The 23328-nt window shown below is 34.4% G+C and overlaps 2 protein-coding genes across 3 annotated transcripts; one reads left to right on the top strand and one right to left on the bottom strand.

The window, feature by feature from the left end:
• Nucleotides 1-2211: 2211 nt before the first annotated feature.
• LOC132623890 (protein argonaute 2) lies at nucleotides 2212-7634 on the top strand. Its single transcript, XM_060338699.1, has 3 exons — nucleotides 2212-3081; nucleotides 4132-5335; nucleotides 5889-7634. The coding sequence occupies exons 1-3, from the start codon at nucleotides 2544-2546 to the stop codon at nucleotides 7318-7320; spliced, it is 3174 nt and encodes a 1057-aa protein (XP_060194682.1). The 5' UTR covers nucleotides 2212-2543; the 3' UTR covers nucleotides 7321-7634.
• An 11644-nt stretch (nucleotides 7635-19278) lies between these two features.
• On the bottom strand, nucleotides 19279-23328 carry LOC132622816 (putative E3 ubiquitin-protein ligase LIN-1). Of its 2 annotated transcripts, none has more exons than XM_060337487.1 (7): nucleotides 22033-23328; nucleotides 21772-21910; nucleotides 20717-21678; nucleotides 20484-20631; nucleotides 20148-20399; nucleotides 19752-20061; nucleotides 19279-19539 (listed from the first exon to the last, which is right to left on the bottom strand). In XM_060337487.1, exons 1-7 carry the CDS (start codon nucleotides 23091-23093, stop codon nucleotides 19400-19402), a joined length of 3012 nt encoding a protein of 1003 aa, XP_060193470.1. In that variant the 5' UTR covers nucleotides 23094-23328; the 3' UTR covers nucleotides 19279-19399. The 2 variants fall into 2 exon arrangements, with proteins under 2 accessions (XP_060193470.1, XP_060193469.1); XM_060337486.1 differs by having other exon boundaries at nucleotides 20717-21681; nucleotides 22033-23326.

Consider the following 23328-nt stretch of genomic DNA (forward strand, 5'->3'; position numbering starts at 1 on the left):
TTTGTCTTTTGAAGAATACTTCAAGAATTATCTACAAGAACCACTTTCAGGTACTTAAAACTTTCATTTTTTTTTTTAGTCTAAATAAATTTAAATGCAAATAAGTTTGGACGTCATATATAAAAGTACTAATCTAAAATAAAGAAGAATAATTAAAGTTGCTGCCATGTGACCTGGAGGTCACGGGTTCGAGCCGTGAAAATAGCCTCTTGCAGAAATGCAAGATAAGACTGCGTACAATAGACCCTTGTGGTCCGGCCTTTCCCCGGACCCCGCGCATAGCGGGAGCTTAGTGCACCGGTACATCAGAATTGATGTAGATATATTTTTACTGGGAAATTCACACTTTTTTGTTCCCAAAATACAATAACTTTTTATTTTGACTCTTGTAATATTTGATTAAGCACTTTTAATATTCAATTAATTGAGATGTGTTCTTTAATTCTCATCACAAGTTTAATGAAATATTAACTGCTAACCATTTAATTAATTTGGATTATGCCAAGTTATACTCGTACTCCATATTCGATGACAATAAAGTTCTGCATCATATTTCTGATTTAAAAGGGTCAAAGCACATATTTTTAATTAATAAAAAATTAAATATACTTAGTTTTTTTTTTTTTTTTGAAAAAACATATTAAAATCACGAGTTAGCAATAACTTTGGGGTCAGAAGTGCAATTTTTCCTTTTAATTATGCTGCAACATTTCTTTCTCTTTTATTCTTATTCCATTTTACATTAACCAATATTTGATTAAACACCAAAAAAAAATGATTAAACACCAATTATTTGGAAAAATAAAATGATTTGGTAAACCCTTTGGCGTCCTAATTTTATGGTAAGACACATTTTTCTCTTTGATTATGATAAAAGAACGGACATTATGTCTAACTCAATTCAAAAACTAGCTTTTTTACAAATTTTAGGTTAAAATGTATGTGTACAAAAGAGTAAAAAAGAGTGAAGATAGCGTTTTACATGAACTTAAATTAATAAAGATTTATTAGCATCTTTCACTTGATATGCCAAAGTAGGTTTAGCGTCATTTTCTATCAACATATATTTCACCTTCATCTCATTTATTTTCACCTGGATTATAACAATTCTTTGTAGAGAGCGGGGTGTAATTCAATATTATCTTGAACATAAGTGGCATTAAAATTAATATATGTCATAAATCATATAGTACAAAAATATATTCAATTAAAAACAAAATAATGGGACAATTATCGTACCTCATAACCTAAGTGAAAATTACTTAAAGTTCCATTTGTTACGGGGTCGTTTTCCAGTCCAGCTTCCACGAGTCAATGCCCAGTCAATACGCAGTAGTTGAATATCTTCACCCATAACTTTCTCTTCCTTCCCCATGACTTCATTAACTAACTAATAATTGATCAAATACCAAAACTACCCTCAACCCCAACCCCCATCTCCCAAAATATTTCACTAATATTCAAATTGTTTGGTCGTCCTGAAATTGAAAAATATTTTTTTCAAAGAAAACATCGTCGAATAAAGTGATAAAAATAGCTTCAAATAATTCTAAACTAAAGTTCTTCAACAAGTATTTTATAATTCTTATTGACCTCAAATATTTAAATTAATACACACATTATTATTAGTCTTTATTTACTATAAACAACCTCTCTATCTCGTAAAATAGGAGTAAGGTCTACATACGTTGTACTCTCTCTCAGACTCCATATTGTTGTTGTTGTTGTATTATCCGTCTTTAGTAACGAAAAATATTAAACTATTATCTTGCATTCGTCCATACTTACCACAAAAATACTACCAAAACACGGTACCGGAGAAATAATTTTGGGAAGCATTTTTTGTACCAAATGTGTCTCTTTTCTTCTTTTCCCTATTTTTTTAAATTATATATATTTATTTATATTTATAGAATAATACTAGAACCCATCATCTTACACCCTCTCTCGTCAGTAGTGTCTGTTCAGTACTTACTCCCGAAATAAACCAATTGACTAAGATATTATAGAATAATACTAAAACCCATCATCTTACACCCTCGCTTGTCAGTAGTGTCTGTTCAGTACTTCCGAAATAAACTAATTGACTAGGATTGGAAGCGAACACACACAAAATTAGTTCTCCTATTTTGTCGCCCATGTTCTTAAGACGGTCCCAAATAAAAAAACAGTGTAGTTCCATAGGATAAAAAGGTGAATTGCATCAATTTATCCGTCGTTTCCTCTTACTTTCTCAGTATCTTCCTCTTAACACTTGTCCTACTTTTCATCGATCCTTCTGGAATCATCATGATGATTCCCGTATTTCCCCGCCCCGCGCTTTACCTCTTACTTATCCACCCCACTTTCCCATTTACTCCTTTTACTTCGATTCCTTTATTCCCCAAGTAAAGCCCTTTTTCGTCACTTAACATTCCTTACTTCCTACTCAATATATACGAGTCTTCTCTCACTATATTTACTCCACCATTAGATTCTCGCAGATCAGTCTGAGCTTTTCTACTGTAGTAAGTTGTTTTTTGTTCTCTTTGTGAAGTTGGAAAATGGAACGTGGGAATTATCGACGTGGTGGCGGCGGCGGTGGGGGTAACCGTGGTCGTGGCCAAGGACAAGGCCGTGGCCGTGGTGGGTACGAACAAGGACAAGGTCGTGGTGGTGGTCCCTACGAACAAGGACAAGGCCGTGGTGGAAGGGGTGGACCCCAGAGCGGTGGTGGAAGGGGTGGGTCCCAGATGGGTTCATCCAACCAGCAACCATTTCAGCCTCCACAACAATGGGGGAACCAGCCACGGGCATCGGGTCCGGCTCAGTATCAGGGTCGTGGGGCTCCGCAAAATCAGCCGGGTCGTGGTGGTAATTGGGTCAATCAGCCGGCCCAACGTGGTGGTGGTAATGCTTGGGCGCGGCCACCACCGCAGCAGCAGCAGCAACAGGCTTGGGTCCGACCACCACCGCAGCAACATGGTGGTAGTGCTTGGGTCCGGCCACCGCCGCCACAGCAGCAGCAGCAGCAGGAGGTTGGGGAATCCAGTGGATCAGGACCATCAAATGTCGGTCCGTTGATTTCTCCTCAGTCTTCTGGTATTAACTCATACCCCTTGCTTTTAGTATTACTCTTTCGTCTTGCTTTGGTGTGCCATCCATAGTATAAAGTAATATGGGTTTAATGAGTTTACTGGGTGAGTTTCAATTGAGATCCATTCGAATTTCAATTGAAATGGGAGAATTGAGGTTAATATCTTGAACTATGGACTCAAGTTAAAATGAAGAAATTGGTTATGTTGAACTTTTCTTTTTTGAATTTGAATTTAAAAGAAAATCAGACCTAATGTAATTATGAGATGATTCGACTTGCAAGTACTTGTTCTAACCTTGCAAAACTAGGTAACTGCTGGGTTTTTCTATGAGTCAAGACATTTTGATAATCAGGATAGCTTTAAAACCATGATGTGTCTATATTAATTAAGATGTAAGTATGTCTTCTTTTTTTATTATTATTATTAAAAAAAAAATGTACTGGATTTTTTAATCAAAGAAATTGAAAATTGAACCGAGTTTGATATATACATGTGTTTTTGTTGTTTTTCAGAGGTTTATATATGTATATTGAACTGGCGAGTAACCTCTTTGGTTAAAAGTTCAAACTCATAGTTTTTCGGTTATTTTATCTATTTTTTGTTTTGTTTTTGGTGCAAGTGCTTTTTTATGAAGCATACCTGGATTTTCTTTTTCATCTTCCCACTTCTCCCTCTTTATTTGGAGAACATTGATATGTTGCTATCTGCTTTCATTTAGAAAACTAAACCTTTTTCAGTGATGGTATTTGATTGTTGTGGATTGGGCTTTGTTCCTTAGATACATTGGTCATACTGGTTTAATACTAGTCATAAGTTTTTGAGGCTCCTTTTTGTGTGACTAAATATAGGTGTTTGATAACGAACATAAGTTCGAACTCCATTAGTTGTGATGGTTAAAGACTTTAAGAGTCTTGTTCAGATGGAAATGATTGCTCACTAGTTTTCTGCACTTACCATTTTGTGTCTTAATTGATTCTTACATTGTATGTTCTTTCATTATATGTCTTCATAATAAGTACAGAAATGTTAAAATGCTTTGTATTTCTGTTGGCAGATCCTCTTCAAGTTGATCTGAAGTCCCTGAATATTACGGAACAACAGAGTCCATCATCTCCTCCAAAAAGTAACAAGGAAAAACGTGCACCTGTTGCACGACCTGATACTGGAAAAGTTGCTGTCAAGTCAATTAGACTGCTTGCTAATCATTTTCCTGTTAGATTTAATCCTCAAACGACCATTATGCATTATGATGTGGATATTAAGCAAATCACGGCTGATGAGAATCGGCGTGTGAAGAAGTTATACAAGTCTGATCTACGTATGATAAGAGAAAAGTTGTTTGCTGATAATCCTGCTAAATTTCCCATAGATAAAACTGCATATGACGGTGAGAAGAACATTTTCAGTGCTGTCCAACTTCCTACTGGGCGATTCACTGTGGACTGCTCTGATGGGGATGATGCCAGGGAACGCTCGTATGTCTTTACCATCAAGTATGTTGCTGAATTAAAACTTTGCAAGTTGAAAGAATATTTGAGTGGAAACCTCTCGTACATTCCTCGTGATATACTACAAGGAATGGATTTGGTTATGAAAGAAAATCCTACTAGGTGCAGGATATCTGTAGGACGTAGCTTCTACTCCCATGACCCCCTGGCTGAACATGACTTTGGTTTCGGGGTTGCTGCATATAGAGGTTTTCAGCAGAGCCTAAAGCCTACATCTGGAGGACTTGCCTTGTGCTTAGATTACTCGGTCTTGTCATTCAGGAAACCAATGCCAGTGCTAGACTTTCTGTGGGATTATATTGGAGAATTTAACGAAAATAATTTTAGGAACAAAAGTCGAGCTGCAAATGATGCATTGCTTGGTTTGAAAGTCAGAGTAATTCATCGTCGTACCAGTCAGAAGTTTCTTATTAAGCAGCTAACTCAACGCAATACTCGTGATCTTAATTTTACCCTGGAAGATCCAGAAGGCCATGATCCTCCAAGGCAAGTTTCTCTTGTTGACTACTTCAGGGACAAATATCAGCGGGAGATTAGGTACAAAGATTTACCTTCATTAGATCTTGGAAAAGGTAGTAAGATAAACTATGTCCCGATGGAATTCTGTGTCTTGGTCGAGGGACAGCGGTATCCTAAGGAGCATTTGGATAAGGACACAGCCTTGTTTTTGAAGAACATATCGCTAGCTCGACCGCTAGACAGAAGGCAGACAATATGTGAAATGGTGCGGGCTGAAGATGGGCCATGCGGGTAATTAATTCCTTAAATTTCTTCTGTACCTTATGTGTTTCTTCTGAGATTTTGATGATTCCTCTTGAAATTCTTCTTTCTGACAAGAAATGTGTGGTTTTTGATACACGTGGTCAGTTATGCTGCCTGTTAAACTTTCAACCTTGTTGATTCTATAGTTTGCTTGTGTTTAGTCGTTCCACATGTGCGCTGGTTCTTTCGTATTCGTGTATTGAGTTTCTTTCCTTGCCTAGACATTCCATAATGCACTGAGTTGGATTTTATACACTTGTTACAAAATTATGGTCAGTTCCTATTGAACTTCTGATCGTGTTAATTCTATCGTTTGCTCTTGTTTAGTCATTCTATTTATGCGCTGGTAATTTTGTAATCTTGTGTTGGGTTTCTTTCCTTGCTTAGACATTCCATAAACTACAGGATTGGGACCATACATTTTTGCAAAGCCACCATGATTTTGTTGATGTGGTGATATACGGATATATGTTATTATGTTATTAGCTTCTTTTGTTACATATCCATTTCCCGCCCCCTAATTTTAACTTGATTATTACAGGGCTGTCACCCGTAACTTTGAAATGGGAGTTGATAGGAACATGACCCGTGTTTCGGGTCGTATCCTTCCCGCCCCTGATTTGAAGCTAGGCGGTCAAAGTCGAGTTCCTGTGAATGATAAATGCCAGTGGAACCTTGTTGGGAAATCTGTGGTGGAAGGCAAGGCGCTTCAACGATGGGCTTTAATTGATTTTAGCTCCCAGGAACGCAACCCCAACTTTAGGCTAAGAGCTGATGAATTTGTCTTTAGATTGAAGGACCGGTGCAGAAAGTTAGGGATGAACATGGAAGAACCTGTGATAAAACATTTCACTGGCATGCATGAACTCTCTGCAGTTACTAAGGTTGAAGATCTCCTCAAAGGTGTGGTTCAGGCAGCTGACAGGAAAACTAAGGGCCGACTTCAAATGATAGTTTGTGTTATGGCAGCAAAGCATGATGGGTACAAATCTCTTAAATGGGTCTCTGAGACAAAAATTGGCGTTGTAACCCAGTGCTGCTTGTCTTCTCTTGCCAACAAGGGACAGGATCAATATCTCGCAAACCTCTGTATCAAGATTAATGCCAAACTTGGAGGCAGCAATATGGAACTTACAGACAGACTACCTAATTTTGGAGGTGAAGACAATGTCATGTTCATTGGTGCTGATGTTAATCATCCTGCTGCAAGTAATAAGACATGTCCATCTATAGCAGCTGTTGTTGGCACTATCAACTGGCCAGCTGCTAATAGATATGCTGCTAGAGTTTGTCCTCAGGACCACAGGTGTGAGAAGATACTGAATTTTGGAAGCATGTGTGCGGACCTAGTTAATGCTTATGCTCGACTCAACTCGGTTAAACCAAACCGAATTGTTGTTTTCCGTGATGGTGTGAGCGAGGGTCAGTTTGATATGGTACTTAATGAAGAGCTAGTTGATTTGGCGAAGGCTATATACGACAATCACTATCGACCGGCAATCACTCTTGTTGTGGCTCAGAAGAGACACCAGACACGACTATTTCCTGAGAGTGGTCCTGCCAATATACCTCCGGGTACTGTTGTGGACACAATAATTGTTCATCCATCTGATTTTGACTTCTATCTTTGCAGCCACTTTGGGGGGTTGGGCACTAGCAAGCCAACTCACTATCATGTTTTGTGGGATGAGAATGGTTTCAATTCTGACAGCCTACAGAAGCTTATATACAACATGTGCTTCACTTTTGCACGGTGCACAAAACCTGTTTCGCTTGTTCCACCAGTTTACTATGCAGACCTTGTTGCCTATAGGGGGCGGATGTTCCAAGAGGTGCTTATGGGGATGCATTCTTCTGGGTCTTCAAGTTCATTCTATGCAGCTTCGTCGTCTTCATCTTCTTCAACTGCATCATTTCAACAGAGATTTTATAATTTGCACCCTGATCTGCAGAACATAATGTTCTTTGTTTGATGACACACCTCAACTTTCTGATCTCCTTCACCACTCCCACACTGGGAGGAGGAGATGGTTGTCTACAGTTTGGAGATGCCCATTTCCAAACGCATTTGAACTTCCTTTCTGACGGACATAGCTAAGGAGTTTGTGCGTGAATCTAATGGGATTTCATGCTTCTTTTATTGCCACCTGTCTTTTATTTTCTATGGTCACTTTCAGAGGTCTGGGAGTGAGTTTGTTCGTTGATGTCTTAATGGTTTGACGTTTGATTTTGTGTAGTTACTGTGGTCTCTGGAGGCCACTGGAAAGTATGTTTGAGTCTGTTTAAATTCTGTGGTGTCGTTTTACTAGATGAGGCTTGCCCGTGCGAAAGCCCAACAACTTAGGTTTTTAACAATTACCAAATAATTTCCGGTTAGGTTCTAAAAAGGAAGCGATAGAATCTCCAGACATAATAGAATCCTAAGAATCTGTAAATGCTTAATAGAATTCAGTTCTGCAAGTAGTAGCATTTGAACTTCGAAAGTCACATACACTATGCATTATCAGGAGATCAAGTTGATAAAGCAAAAACTCATCAAATTAAATTGATATTGCTTGCCAATGCCTACATAAGCATTAATATGTATAACATAATTCACATGCAGGAATAATAAAGAAGTACCAAAAATAAAATGGCCATCACTAAATATTTTTTGGAATCACTCTCGAATCAAAAATACACCATAAAAGGGACAGGTATCAAGCTCTGTATAGCACAATATGTGGGGTCGATGTTTCTTCCTCGCTGATGGAAGATAATGACTTTAGTACCATATTCATTCCGCACTCTGCAACATGTTCGTGAGCTTTTTAAAGCTTCGCATGCAGCAGTCGCGCAAATAATTAGCCAACAATTAAGCCCCCATGATGCTTCGTTATGATGTACTCATATATCAGTCAGTAACACAATATCTTTTGGATCATTGAGCCAGCTCCTATCAGATCCTTCATGGTTTCCAGCAGAGCAACCATGAAGGATCTGCTGCATATGAAATATCAAACCATATTCAGAACCGCTAAATTGAAGCATCAAAGGAAACGTATGTACCTCTTACATGGAAGGATCAATGGTTCTTTGAGTACGTTGCAGTTGTATTATGATCACATCGATATAAATAATGTAACATTTGACAACTATGCTACATTCATGAATGGGTATTTGTTTCAAAATGTATTTAAATAATATTTTCAATTAGTATGTGATGTTATCTACATCGGATTAAGTACATACATTTATATCTCTTCTCTACCATTTTATATCACGACAAAGTTATTCATTCATATATAAAATTCGTTCAAGAACTCAAAGTATTAGCACCAATTTACCAATAATGGAATACCTCCAAAAATTGGTCCAAAAGGCACCAGTTCAGGGGTGTAAGCTCTTGAAGAAATTTTACCTAGCAATCTGCTGTGGCTCTGTTCATAGTTGGAAGTATATTAAAATACATGTTCTGTAAGAAAAGTTGGATAAGATGCACTAAGGACCTAAAGATCATATAGCACAACCATCAGATTCTCCCTCTACTACCCTATCTCACCCGAAATCAAACATACATACATACTACTATGAGTTTTGAGCTATCAATCTGACATCGTCTTAGTACACATCCTTTCAGAATCCAGTATCATCTAAATTTCGCATCTAATTGCTTGAAAATTCAGATGGTAAACACAAAATAGAAGAAAGACCAGACCATCAATCTTGGCTAAACTTGAACATCATCCCATCACAACTTGTCTATTCTTCGAATATTTCACTTTAAATAATATCCTTTAAAATAATACTAAAGTGGAATTTAAATTTCACTCAACTACATGTCTAAAAGTATTATTTAATGATTATATGATAATATAAACACTATAGACTTTGTAAGATTGGCATCACAATGCGAAGAAGCTAAGGAGAAACAGTGAAAGCCAACTGAAGAGTGATACTCACTAGAGTCTAAATGGATGAATACATAGAAAAGCACGCAATTACCACAAACCTAAAACAAAGAAGATGAAACAAAACATAGCAGCAGAAGCATCAGTAATATATAATCTAGTGCTAATAGAACTATTCAGTATCTACGTAAAGAATACGCGAACTCCAAAGACATCTGAAATAAGACAAACAAAGAAAACCTTAAGGTCATAGTAAAAGTAAAGCAAAGACTAACATCACAGTCAGAAAGATTGCTAACAATTGTGATTATAATTTTTTTTTTAATCCACTCGACCCAAATAAAAAAACCTTGAATTTCGATAAAATTTACCAGTTTTATCAGAGGAGCATACCCACAAATCAGATAGAAAGAACAAAACAGAACCTCAATAGAAAAAGGTAAAACCATATAGTAACTCAATATTACAAGATAAAGTCAATCACAGAAGTCAATCCTAGGCCTCATATAGTGTTCTTTAAGTGAAGAAGCATAATCGATGTAAAAATTGACTTTTTCCATTATAAACAGAAAAATATGATACTAAATATTAACCATAACATAATGTCCTGTTTTGACCAACCCTGTTATATTTGCGAGTAGATAGTTGACAGACTTCCCTAGTGTTGCACCGTTATGTATTAATTTACTGGGAGATTATAGTTTCAGCTAGTAGTAAATGTTTATTATGGTTTGTAAATTTAGTATCAGTTATCAGGTTTCTTAATAGCTGCTTCAATTTTTTTAAATATTTACCAGTATACTACAACGACCCTGCTTCAATTTTTAAATCGAAATTCCTTTTAATTTTCAAATTCATATTCATCACATACCTCTTGAACAACATCCATTGCTTCCTTCACTTGTTTCCTATGGGAAGCCACCTGATATTCTTCTTCCCAAAAATTAACATAAGGTTGTTCAGTGGCACACCAAGCTAAGTGAAATTTTTAAAATTTCTGCAAATGGATTAACCTTTTAAGAGAGTATTGAGACCAACATTTGAGTTTGGATACCTTGCCTTTGGTTCTAGGTGGCTGTTTCCACTTTGTTTAAGATTTGCTCTATTTACCTTTATCTTCTGAAATGGAGATACTGAAACCATCAAGGTTCTTATTCTTCTTTCACATGGACTTCTCTTGATCTGGGGAATCTTCATCAAATCATGATTTTCTGCCGAGGTAGCTATTCTCAAATCTATCAACAACTTTTTTAATATTTGGTAGGGTCTGAGGTCTCTATATATATCTCTTGCTCAAAAGAATTGAAATTTCAACTGGAAAGATTCACAAATTGCAGTAGTTGAAGCAAAACCAATACTTAAGGTTTAATGCTGACCAATATCATAAAACATTAATGCAAATTCCATCCAAAATAAAGTAATTCATATTCTGAATCTTTTCAAAGCAAGCAATCACAAGCAGGCACTTAACTTACAATTGGCTAGAGGCCTTACTCACGCTTCTATTATAGTTTACCCTAAAAAGAAACTTTTATCATTGCCCCATGGACAGATACAAATTTCAAGCTCGGATCCTCAAATCCAAACTCTATGTCCTAAAGAGCTCCATAATATATCATCTTATATTTACTATAACGATTTGAAGACAAACAAATTAAAAATCTTTACAATCTTATATATATATATATATATATTTTGTAGATGAATATAAAAAATGACGTGGCCAATGATTTGGATGATGTGGCTTTAATTTATGACGTGGCTATGATGTGTCATCCATGTCAGAGCAAGTGAGGAACACGCAGTAATAGAGGGGTTTAAAATACTTGTTTTGAACAGGTTCAGGGGTCTAGATGAAAACTCGTGAAGTATAAACACCGGGATGACAAAAATGGACAAGTACGAGGGCCTGCCAAGCTATTCCGCCTTGAAATTTCGAACAATTCGGAGCATAATTCAAACTAGTGCTTATTCGCGCTAAAATATGATTGAATATTTCTACTATATTAGAAGAATGAGTTGGATCGTCGTTCACCCCGTCTTCTAATATAGTTAAAATTTAAAAAAAAGTATTAAGGTGGGGTCCACGTGGACATTTAAATAATGATAATAAGTTCAGAAAATGATAAAGGTACCCTTAGAAAAAATTTAAAGAAGAGAAATTCATGAAAAAAGAAATAACGATTTAAATTGAACGCAAAAATCACTAAAGAAGTCATAAAACCAAAAGATTTAAAACTTATACCCAATACCATTGGGTATAAGTTTAGACACATATGTCTCACACAAATAATGAGGAATAACATCAAGAAGACGAAATATAAACGGTCAAATGCACATATTTTCTTAAAATGATGAAGTTGGTCTATACTTAAAAATTTAAGACCACAACAGATACTAACACATGAAAGAGCTTTTCAGTGTTGTTGAATAGAAAGAGATGATGACATGAAACTCGGTAGGAGAAGGTGTATTTCAAATCTTTCATTTGGAGAACCAAACCAGGAAATTCATATATGGGAGAAGCAGACTAAGTAAAATAATTTATTGATATTTTCAATTAATTAAATTATAATACTTTCTATAATAAAAATTCCATAATTATATTACTAAAAGATACTCTCTCTGTCCTAATTTATGTGACATAGTTTGATTAGACACGAAGTTTAAAAAAGAAAGGAAAGATCTTTGAAACTTGTAGTCTAAAACAAGTCATAGATATTTGTATGGATTTAAATCATTTCATTAAAGGTAAAAGGGAAATTTTCAAGTTAAATGATTCCTAAACATAAAAATATATCATTCTTTTTTAGACCGACTAAAAAGAAAATTGTGATACTATTTTTTGTGTTATCATCTAGTTGATACTATAAGATGATGTATAAAATTATTAACGAAAAAATATATGATAAATGCTCTAGGTTAAATATGAAAAAAGCAATTTAAATCAATACTTGGAAGTTGAATAAGAAAATCTTATACAAGAACCCAACATAATTTAGTGGAGCACCAGAATACTTCATTTAAATTTTGATAAGATGAGAAAAGGTTAATATGATAAGGAATTTGCATTTAAAAACATTAAACTTTTAGCAGTAAACAAAAATTCATAAAAATGTAAAATAAAAAATATTTTTTTACTGAAAACTAATATTTCAAACTTTCTTATCTGATTAAAATGATCTATTTAATCCAAACTAAATTTTTAAGCCATTTATTTTAAAACATAATCATCTAGGACGAACGTCTACTTCCAAAAATTAGACCCAAAAAAAACTTCTACAAAAATATATCGGGCAAGGAAAACTTTACATAATTAAGTAGCTAAAGTACGTGAATTAACATGCATCTAATTCCTGTCACCCCGTAATCCACAATCAAGGTGAGAGCATAAGAAAAAGTTATTAAAATCATTTTTTTAAAAATTACTTAAAAAAGAACGCAGTCGCCTAATGTTTTGACATTTCTCCTCTAGATTTCTATTAAAACAAAACCAAAAACAAAACAAAAAAAATTATTCATAGAGAGGGTGTTTAATTTTTAGGTGAAAAAAAAAATACAAACTCAAAATTAATTCCAGCAGATTAAGTAAGAATAGGTGATTGTTTTTCTCTCTCTTTTCTTTCTCTTTCTTCTTTTATTTTCCTTTATCCTCTCATGCTAAATGCTAAATACGATGCCCTTAATATAAGACTCAACTTTGTATGGCATGAATGAGATCTTTCCAAAAAAAAAAAAAAATGTATGAATAAAATAATAGTAATTACATATACAAACAGCACAAAAAATTGGGTAATTTGCGGATGTTGAAAATTGCAATTCGCGGAGGTTTTAGCTTCCACTATATGCTAGCAAAGGTTAAAACCTCCGCAAATTATCCATTTTTTTTTTAGTGAAATATGAGTTATCCTTCTATCAACATATAGTCTAGAAAGAATAATAACAACAATAGCATTTGAAATACTATTTTAGATCTATGGTTCACAACATAAAGAAATACCCCTTCTGATTTTCAGAAGTGAAATAAGACACTAATTTACGGCGAGATGCTAAGTAAAAATTATATTAGTGACACAAAATTTATAAGTCAATCTTAAATTAGTATTGCTGGAATAATGTGATCAATCTAATAACTAGTAAGCGGAATTGAAAGTGCAGAGATTAACATGTGATGAAATGAAAATTTTGGCGGAGAAATAAGAAATTATCCGACTCTTAAATACAACTAAATTTACTGTCATGTTGTTGCAATATTTTCGTGCCATCTGATTTTAATTCTACCAAAACTAAGAAAAAACAAAGGCATACGTGGCATGTAATGAGTAATAAGTAGAAGGACCAAAAGGATGAATGCAGCAAATAAATACAAAAGGCTTAGGAACCATCAAATATAAAATACAACATGTTTATAAGCTAGTAATAAGAAAGGAAGAGTTCTAGAAAATGAATAGTATCGTTCCAGCAAAGGTTTGAAAACTGACAAATTTTACTTGCAACTAATCGTATAATTATATAAAATCCCAAATAAACCACGTCATTTGCCAATCTTCTAAATGAACTCTAATCTGACAAATAAACTCTAACAAATACATCAACATAAAAATAAAAAAAATTACTCTAACAATTAATTCTGTAAGCATACTTAACAAAAAAAGATACATACAACACAGGAAAAAATCAATGAAAATAACTTGGGAATAGAAGTTACAAAGTAATACTTTATAAATTCTTCATTAAAATTTACGCTCGCTGAACTTGTCCACCAATTAGCTACTGAAATTTAACTGAAAACATATAGGAGTATATAACATCATCATCATCTTAGCCCGACATCATATACACATATATTAACATTTTTTCATGGTTCCCTTATCATGATATTACGGTTGGTATCAGCTTTATCCGATAAGATCATATGTATGTTTATTAGGAAAGTGGTATCATTCAAGTAAACTAAGCATCAAGTTGACATCAATATATCACAAGATTAACAAAATCCAGACTACAAAATGACAAACCAACCTTAAGAGAACGCATAAAATTTAAATTTGAAATTGTCGAAATAAACAAATCTAGAATTCAGAAATAAGAAATTGTATGATACCTATGGTAGAACGTCGGATCATTATATATAGTTTTAAATTTGAACTGATTGGTCAAGTAGATGATTAGAATGAAAAGGTAAATCATAAATTAAAACTAAAACACACTTTAAGACTCATAATTTTATGATTAATTGTCAATTCCCCGTTACCAAAGTCTCTTCCTCTTGCCTTACTTATGATAGAAATTATGGGTCTGCATTAAAAGTTTTAGCTCAAGATTATTGGCATGTTAAATTGGATAATTATTTAAGAGTTTTTTAAAATCTAATTAATATGAGAGAAACTTTTCAGCATGGATAAATATATGATAAAAAATAAGGAAAATTAGAGAATAAAGCCAAAAAAAAAAAAAGGAGATAAAAGATGGTAAGTGTTTTTCTAGATCATAGAAAGGTGTCACATCACCTTGTCTATGTCTAGCTTTATATTATATGATATAGATATAGATAGATAGATTATTAATAATTAATAATTCAAGTGTACTATTGATAAATTAAAAAGTTAATTGAGATTTAATGAATTTGATGGTTACATTTGAGGAAGTAAATAACGAGAGTTTAATAGGCAAATAAATCCCACAAATGGGAGAGAGAGAAAGAAGTAGGTAATTGCAATTTAATAACCAAGTAAATACTACAAAATGGCGAGACAAACGGACTCAAAATGCTGTATTGATCCGGTTATGAAGCATAAAAATATTTTACAAAGAAAATTATCAGTAGATAAGTAAATCAAATGTATAAATATTATTGTCTATATTTAGTTTAAAACATTTGCTTCACCAAAGAAAGGAATTTGACAATATAAATATATAAAAAGGCGCATTAACATGCTAATAAGCATAAAAACGGTAAATTTACTGAAAAAGAAAGAGATATGAAGAAAAAGAAAAAGAAAAATAAAAAGAGAAAAAGAATACACCACGTGTTTGTTAGCCTCGAACTTTTCCAAGAGCATCAACTTGATACAAAAATAAAGAAAATAAAAAAAAATCAAAAAATACAACCCCATAAGTACAAAATACAGAAATTTAAAAGTAATTGAAATTAATTTCTGATCAACAAACAAAACGAAAGGAAAAGATAAAAGCACAACATAAAAATAGTCTTACTCTCACTAATCACTGAAGCAGCGATTTTGAAAACTATCAAAATTTCTTGAGCATCCTAAGAATATTTAAACCACAAAAATGCATTGAATAGAACGGAAAGGCAGAGAAATTTTTCATGAGATGCCCAAAATTTGATTACCATTCGAGCATTGGGATTTTCAAGTTTCGGGTTCTTCTCACCTCAAGTTATGAATAAGATGATTAGAAGTCACATTTGTTTGAAACCTGAGCAAAATATTGTCACCGGATTTTCATTTATCTCACAACTCGTGTAACATAAAAGAACAATATGAATGTAAAAGGACAAAAGGAGAAAAATATGATCAACAACGTTAGGGGTGGGCGTTCGGGCCATCGGATTGGATATGAAATTTTCGGTTTGGGTATTCGGTTTTCTGATTGAAGAAATTACAATCCAAATCCAATCCAAATAAGTTTGGATTGGATTGAATATTTTAAGTTCGGTTTCGGATTATTCGGTTTGGATATTTCGGATTTTCGGATTTGACTCTTGAGACTTGAGGCAAACTTATTAGGAACGAAATTCATGTGTTAGTTCCACATAGGTAAATCTAAATCTTAATTGCTAAGTAAAAAAAAAGTCTTCCAGTTCAAATTAGAATTAACAAATCCAAGTCTTGTCCAACATAGTAAATTCATACCAAATAATAGCATTCTGGAAAAGTGAAAATGAACAAAATAAAATCTAAGTAGTCATTTGGAAAAATAACAAAGAACTTTGACACTAACGTGAGACTTTTGAGACTTGAGAAGTAAGAAAATCCTATATTATATTTTATTTAGTAGAGAATTGTATATTAGACTTAATATTTTAATGGGTAGGACTTTAGGTACTAATCTATTGGACCTTTAGAAACTAGACATATTAGTACTGGGCATATATGATATAGGTAGGGCTAGATATAAGGTATACAAATTTCGGATTTTCAGATATCCAAAAATCCGTAGTACTAAATCCATATCCAATCTGAAATCCATAAATTTTAAAAATGCAATCCGAAGTCCAATCCATAATCCAAATATCTAAATCAAATATTTAAAAAGTTCGGATTTCTTTTTAGATTTCAAGTTGGCCCAAACTGTGCTCACCCCTAATCATCGTAATTGGTTGTAGGATGAAAAGCTCCATGAGGGAATTTCTTTGATCAACCAAGAACTTGGTAGGCGAACGTATATGCTTTTGCAGTGATTCTTTTGTGATATTTCTACTCCAAAGCTAGGGGACATTCATGAAACAAAAAAAAATAAAAAATTATATAGAATTCAGAAGAACCATTAAAATACTACATATGAGGACAAAGGATTACAATGGATAAAAGAGGCTTGACATAAAAGTTACGCTTAATATCATCGAGGGACAGAAAAGTATGATTAGCTTTGTAGAATGCATGATTTCTTCGTAGAATGCGTGATCTCTACGTAGAAATTCTTTTTCACTTCGAGAGTTCTTTGTTGCGATTATCGGAAGTACTCATCTTCTGAACTGGCAAGATGTATCTCTGACTGGTTATGACTTCGTAACCGCGATAAATCAACCATTCATCTAAAAATTAGATATAGAGAAGAGAAACAATATTATTACAAATTTAATAAATCATATCATGATAATTTCAGAAAATGAAGCAGAAGGTTATAACAAATGATAACGAGCCATACCGTAGTCTTGTGAATATTTGCGGTCTCCACATGTACTTATCATCTCTTTATATGTTCTGGAGTATTTTCAACATGAGTGGTGTCGTTGATGATCTTATTCCTTTTTTTATCCAATTACAATAGAATTACCGCAGACTCTATTAATGATGGTATTTGATTCGTGATCTTCATGGCCATCAGAACATTTCTTTCTTTAGCGCTAGCGATTTTGCATCCCAGCAAGGTTGCTAGGAATGATGGTTGAACGTGTACAGTAGCTGTTTCATATAGAATTCAAAGATTTAATTTTCTTGGATGTAATTGCACCTTTATTTCACTGTTAGGAGTTACACTCTTCCTTTTGGAAGGAAAAAATAAAACGTATATTTAGTAGGATCATAAATGAGAATTGAATGCCAAGAAAATTGATCGCTTTCGGTTTCTTTCTGTGAAAGAATAAAGAAAGAGAAGAAATAAGGAGAAATCTCAAGAAATTAAATAAATGCCAGTAATGAGGAAAGATATATTAATTTTTTGGAGGTTTTTAGGATAAAAATTGAGGAAAAGAAATCAAAATTCTGAGAAAAGAGATAAATAGTGATACTGGCTAATGAGACATGTTACGTGTTTATTTCCAGCTTTATAGATATATAGATTCCCAACTTTATAGATATATATAGATTAGGCCAAAATGCTCTACCGAAATAGTGTTTCACCTAATATTAATCAGAAAGAAATTAATAAGTGACTTTTGAACTTTTAATATAGCACATAAATGGTGAAAAAATAGAAGAAATGCCACAAAAAAAAAAAAAAAAGATAAATATCATTGGTGGCCATAGAGAGATGCCACATCATCTTTCTACTGCCTAGCTTTATATGATGTATAGATATAGATTGACTATTGAAATTTCGAACAGTTCGGAGCATAATTCAAAGGATACATAATTATTATACAGAAAGAAGAAAGAAAAATAGGAAGGGTTAAATTTGGTCTGAAGCAATCCACAGGATAGTTTTAACTCATCCCTCTTCATCAAAATGGGAGTAACCTTTTCTTCCAAAAGGATGTAAAGAAAATCAAATTGAATCATACGCTTTATCCATGTTACTTCAATGCACTTACACTCTCATGAATTCAGTTCTTACTAATCCATGCTCTTCATTAAAATTGCATGGGAGAAACAATGAGAATGTATTGCTTGATTATTCTCAAGCTATTGGTGTTTTAACAATATATATACACAGGAGTTCTAAACTACGAAACAAATCTAAGGCTATATAATATTTTGACCCTTTATATTGCAGTCTTTTAAGCTTGTGAGACCCAGGCTTCAGGGGCAATGTTTCCAACTTTTGTAAGACAAACTGGAATAAACTTATGTACTTCCAAATGTTTGTATTGAAAGTGATTCTTTTCAAATGATATTATTTATCAAATTACGATTGGGCTTCTAAGAGCTTCCAACTGTTATTTTTAATTTATTTTTAACGATGAACAGGGATCATTGCTCCTTCCAAGATAGCAGTCATGTAATATATTTATATGCACGATTTTGTACTCCATTTGGAAAATCCCTTACATCTTTCGTGTTCAATGTTTTATTTCCGCTGCATTATCTTCCCTCAATCTAAGTCATATGACAATTTTCAGCTTCAGATAAGGAAAGGTGCTGAGATTGCGCGCAGGGGAACTTATGGTTTCCTGAAAGAAAGTTACGGTCATACATGTTGAGGTGATCCTGAGAATCTTGAAATTCTCAGTTTGCAATATTGTTGGCAGGTTTTGCAACATATGTTATTGTGACATATTGCAGAATTAGTGGTATCATGTAGTCTTCACCAAAGCATCCCTTGAATGATGATTGAAACACCTATGAAGGTTCAGTTAATTTGTATGGCAATGAAAAAGCCAAGACCACTTGGCTAGATTAGCTAATATCTTTTACAACAAAAAAGACATTTGGAGACTACATTGGTTCTTTCTGATCTTTCTTTCAAGTTTTTATGGATGAATAGATATCGTCTCAAAACTGCTTAAATTCTTTAATATGCTCTCAGCCAGTTGCCTACTGCTGCATGTTTTGTGTCAATTTAGCTATCGCAATACTCACTTTGCAATCAACTGAAGTTATTTATGAATGGCTGAAGAAAGAAGAAGTATCGGGGTTGAGAAATAGCCTCATTTATACTAAAATTATATCCAAGAAGGGCTAATATATAGACATCCTGTGCTTCATGGACATGTACAAGGTAGAATGACTAAGATGCTGAAGAAAAAAACAAATTGTTAAGATACATTTAGCTGCTGATGCCTTGAGCTGCTTGAAATAATTGAAATAAGTTCCTCTGCTGTCCATGTTACTTCTGAGAGTTTATGCAGGTCACTTATCAGCTCCTTATCCAATGGAGACAATTTAGCCAAATAATCTGAAAACAAAAAACCACACCAAAACTCTATGAAAAAAGCTAAAGTAGTGTCATGTACTATTTTGTGATAAAGTTTGATTAGGTATGAAAGTGACAAGTTAATTTTTCTATAATGCTAGAATATCTGTGATGGTAGAGAATAGAATTTTATCCATTATTAAGAATGTATTAACATCAAGGCTATCTTTTGTATAGCTTGCAAAATCCCATACCTGAATTGTTTGCCAGTTTGAGCAATGAAAGTGAAGCAAGAACTCTTTCCTCTATAGCATTGTTGTACTTCAATAACATAATCAGCTCAGGGATTAGCTCCGAATATACTAAAGATTGAACTCCTTTATCCTCAATGTAACAAAAAAAATTGCTCATCCAGGAAACAGTAACCAGGCTTGCTCTTCCTAAACAAGGAATTCCATTGGCTATTGAATCTACAAGACCAGCCAACAGCCTCTTGCTTCCACTTTTAAGCAACACTATCGCTGCTTTCCTTTGCCAGTTTCTTGTTGCCTCCTCCTCTTCATTCTGAAATTTAGTTTAAAGGACCAAGTGAATTTGAGTTTTGGTTAATGTGCAACAGGAAAAAAGTGTACATGAGAAGAGGAAGTTACCAGGTCCATATAACTGTCAAGGATGAGGTTCTTTCCAAGATATGAATCCCCAGTGTTTTCATCGTAGCCAGCTTCTTTTAACAGAAATTGCTCCACCACTGGATCTCCAGCATAGGAAAAACAGCTCCCTAGTATAAGTAGAGCTCTGGCTGACTGTACTTGGACTTTTTCATTGAATACTTGACAGTCCAAGGCTTTTATTATTTCTTCTATTGCTTCTTCTCTATACACGCTGCACTCGCTCGGATCTCCCTGCAGCATAACTGCAACTAAATGAGGAGCTCACTCTATAAAGTGTTTTTATGTATCGGAGAATATAATGAAAGCGTGACTTACCAAAAGATCAAGCTGTAACAATATGGCAGAAATAACGGGGCGTTCTTCTTGCTGAGCTCTTTGTAGATAGACTAGCAAAATGTGCAAGGTGTTCACCTTTCCCCATCCATTTAGTAGTCCGCATAAGAATTCTATTCTTTTAATTTGCCTGTTGTTTCATTCAAAATCACGTGTTCATTTGAATGCAAGAAAAAGAAGAAGATTTCATATGAGAGCTTAACAAAAAATCTTACTTGTCGATGCAAAGAAGCTCCGTGAGAATCGCAAAAACATGTCCGTGAGCGTTTTGCTGGTTTTGAAGCAAAAGAAGGGGAAGAAGACAGTCTTTATTCAAGTTCTTGGCTAGGTAATGCCTGCAGCTTCCATCAGATTGAACGCAATAGTACATAACAGAAGCCACTTTACTCTTTTCTGAGACATCTCCTGTTTCAACTCTTCTCAGCAACAAGCTCAATCCCCCTAGTGATATGACTTGCCTACAATTTTCAAAATTCTTGTCTTCATCAAAACCAGTAAGTAGTTGATCAAGCAAGTAATATGCTGCCTCTTGAGGTCTACGTTGAACCGTGAATAACGTCTGCAACTGATCCGCGAATTCCAAAACTCGAAGTACTAATGGAATCCACTCAATAGATATCATCTGTTTCGCCTTTGGCTGCACTTGGTAAAGTAGAATTGCAGCCTTGAGAAACAGGCTGCTACTTCTCAATAATCTCAAGAAAATATCAAGCTGCGGATCTGAGTTCAGAATGATTTGCCCATTCATCTCTTTCCTGGTGGCTAGTTCTGCTAAGATTGAGATTGCTAGTTCCAAGATCTCATCATCTTCGGATGCAAACAAAACGTTCATTATTCCTTCGATCACTGGTGTTGTTGACAATTTCTTTACAATCTCAGGATCTCCATGAGAATCAAGCCAAGATTTTGCCACCAAACGGATTGCCACTTCACATTCACTTAAGTTATCTGAGGAGCAAAAGGTGAAGATAGCTCTATTTAGATCATTTGGAACAGGAGGAATGATTTTTTCTTCCTTTCTAATGGAAACACTGCCAATCTTAGTGTTCCCTTCTCTCAAGAAATCTACAGGGTCACTTTGACAATTGAAGAAACAGAAACGGTCTGACTTTTTATGAGGATCATATTTGGGGGTTCTGTTACTTTGACTCGATAATCTTCGATGAACCACTGATTTCTTCTGTCAAAGTCCAGAATTTAATTAGAATTCTGATTATACCCTATCAAGAATGAATGTAAGGTAATATGTAAAGGATTCTAGGTCACTCACTGGAGTATAATTGTCTTGCTTAATGTCATCTCCAATTGCTAAAATCTTCTCTTCTTCTTCCTCGTCATATTCCCAAATTCCATTTCTTGGACAATCCATGGACTTCCTCTCCGTAATTGGGCCAAAAACAGCACGATATCTTCAGGATAGCAAAAAAATTCAAGTTCAAAACTATCCTAAGTAACATAGTACGTAAAAACAAAGATAGTCTTAACATGACTTTTGAGGTTAACTTATGTAATTCAAGACATCCAAACTTACAGTGAGTTATTCTTGACAGAGGAATTGGATGTCAAAGAATCCATAGAACGTCTCCTTGAAATTGAATATCCCACTTTAGAAGGCAAAGGCACAGAAGGAAGAGCAGGGGCATGAGCACCAACCTTGAGCCATTGTTTATAGTAAAGAGCAAACTTTGTTGTACCAATATCTATGTGCTCATTATAGAGCTTGTTTAAGGCTTTCATCTGCTTCTCCTTGTCAGCATAATTTGAACTCGAAAGAATTTCTAATTCTTGTGTATGCCAAATCTTTAGATGAAGAAGGTGAGGAAGAAACAAATGCTCCCAAAGTTCAGGAAGCAAGTGCGTCCGAGCAAGATATGGCGAATCAACAAACACCTGGAGTAGATGCCTAGCTGCAATTCTATCATTTTTTTCGAGCTTATAGACGATAGATAAGTAGAGCTGTGCACAAGCAGAGAGATTAGAATTGGGAATTCCACAAGTTGAGGCATTTCCAGAGTTGTTGGAATTCAAAGATGCCACAATTGTCAATAGCCTAATAGAGTAGTGCAAAGACTTCACTTTTAATTCCCTTTTAGTATCATCAATGCTATCAACTAATCTCTCTATGCTCTCAATAGCCAATTCTATATCAGCAAAAATCCCATTATCCGAATGATCATTCTCTCTCACAAAACAAGCATAACATTTCTCCTTAATGGCTTCGCGAAAATCTTTGTCCCTCAAATATTGTCCTACAAAGCCACCAAGTATAGAAATCACTGCTCTAATAGCTACTTCATCAATAGCAGGCTCATCTCTTGTTGGAATAATATTGACTTGAACAGTTGACTTAACGTCCGATTTTTGTGATGAGTGGACTGAAGAATTAGTAGACGAAAAGGGTCTTCGGGATTTGTTCTTGGACAAATCCAAGGATGATCTTCTGTCATGGCAAATGTAAATAGGCAAAGCAATATTGTTGTTGGATTGTTTTTCTCTGTCTTTGAACTTGACTACTTTTCTGCGAGTTCTTGCAGGTGTTATTTTAGTATTCTCAAAACCTTCATCAGCTAGTAATTCTTGAAGAGAAGCCATTGGAATATTAAAGATGATTGGATTGTGAACAAAGGGTGCAGTGACATTCTTATTCTTAACTATACAAAGATAAACACAGAGGGAGAAGAAAAGAGAGCCAAAAGAAGATTACGACTGGTTGATAAAAGCCACATAAATGAAGACAAGATACGATGGGCTGGTTTTCCAATAACTTTGTTAACTTCTACTAGGCACTAGCAGTTACAGTACTTGTTCTAAAAATCACTTCTTTTCC

This window comes from Lycium barbarum, chromosome 12 (genome assembly GCF_019175385.1).
Source record: "Lycium barbarum isolate Lr01 chromosome 12, ASM1917538v2, whole genome shotgun sequence".
Classification (NCBI taxonomy): Eukaryota; Viridiplantae; Streptophyta; class Magnoliopsida; order Solanales; family Solanaceae; genus Lycium; species Lycium barbarum.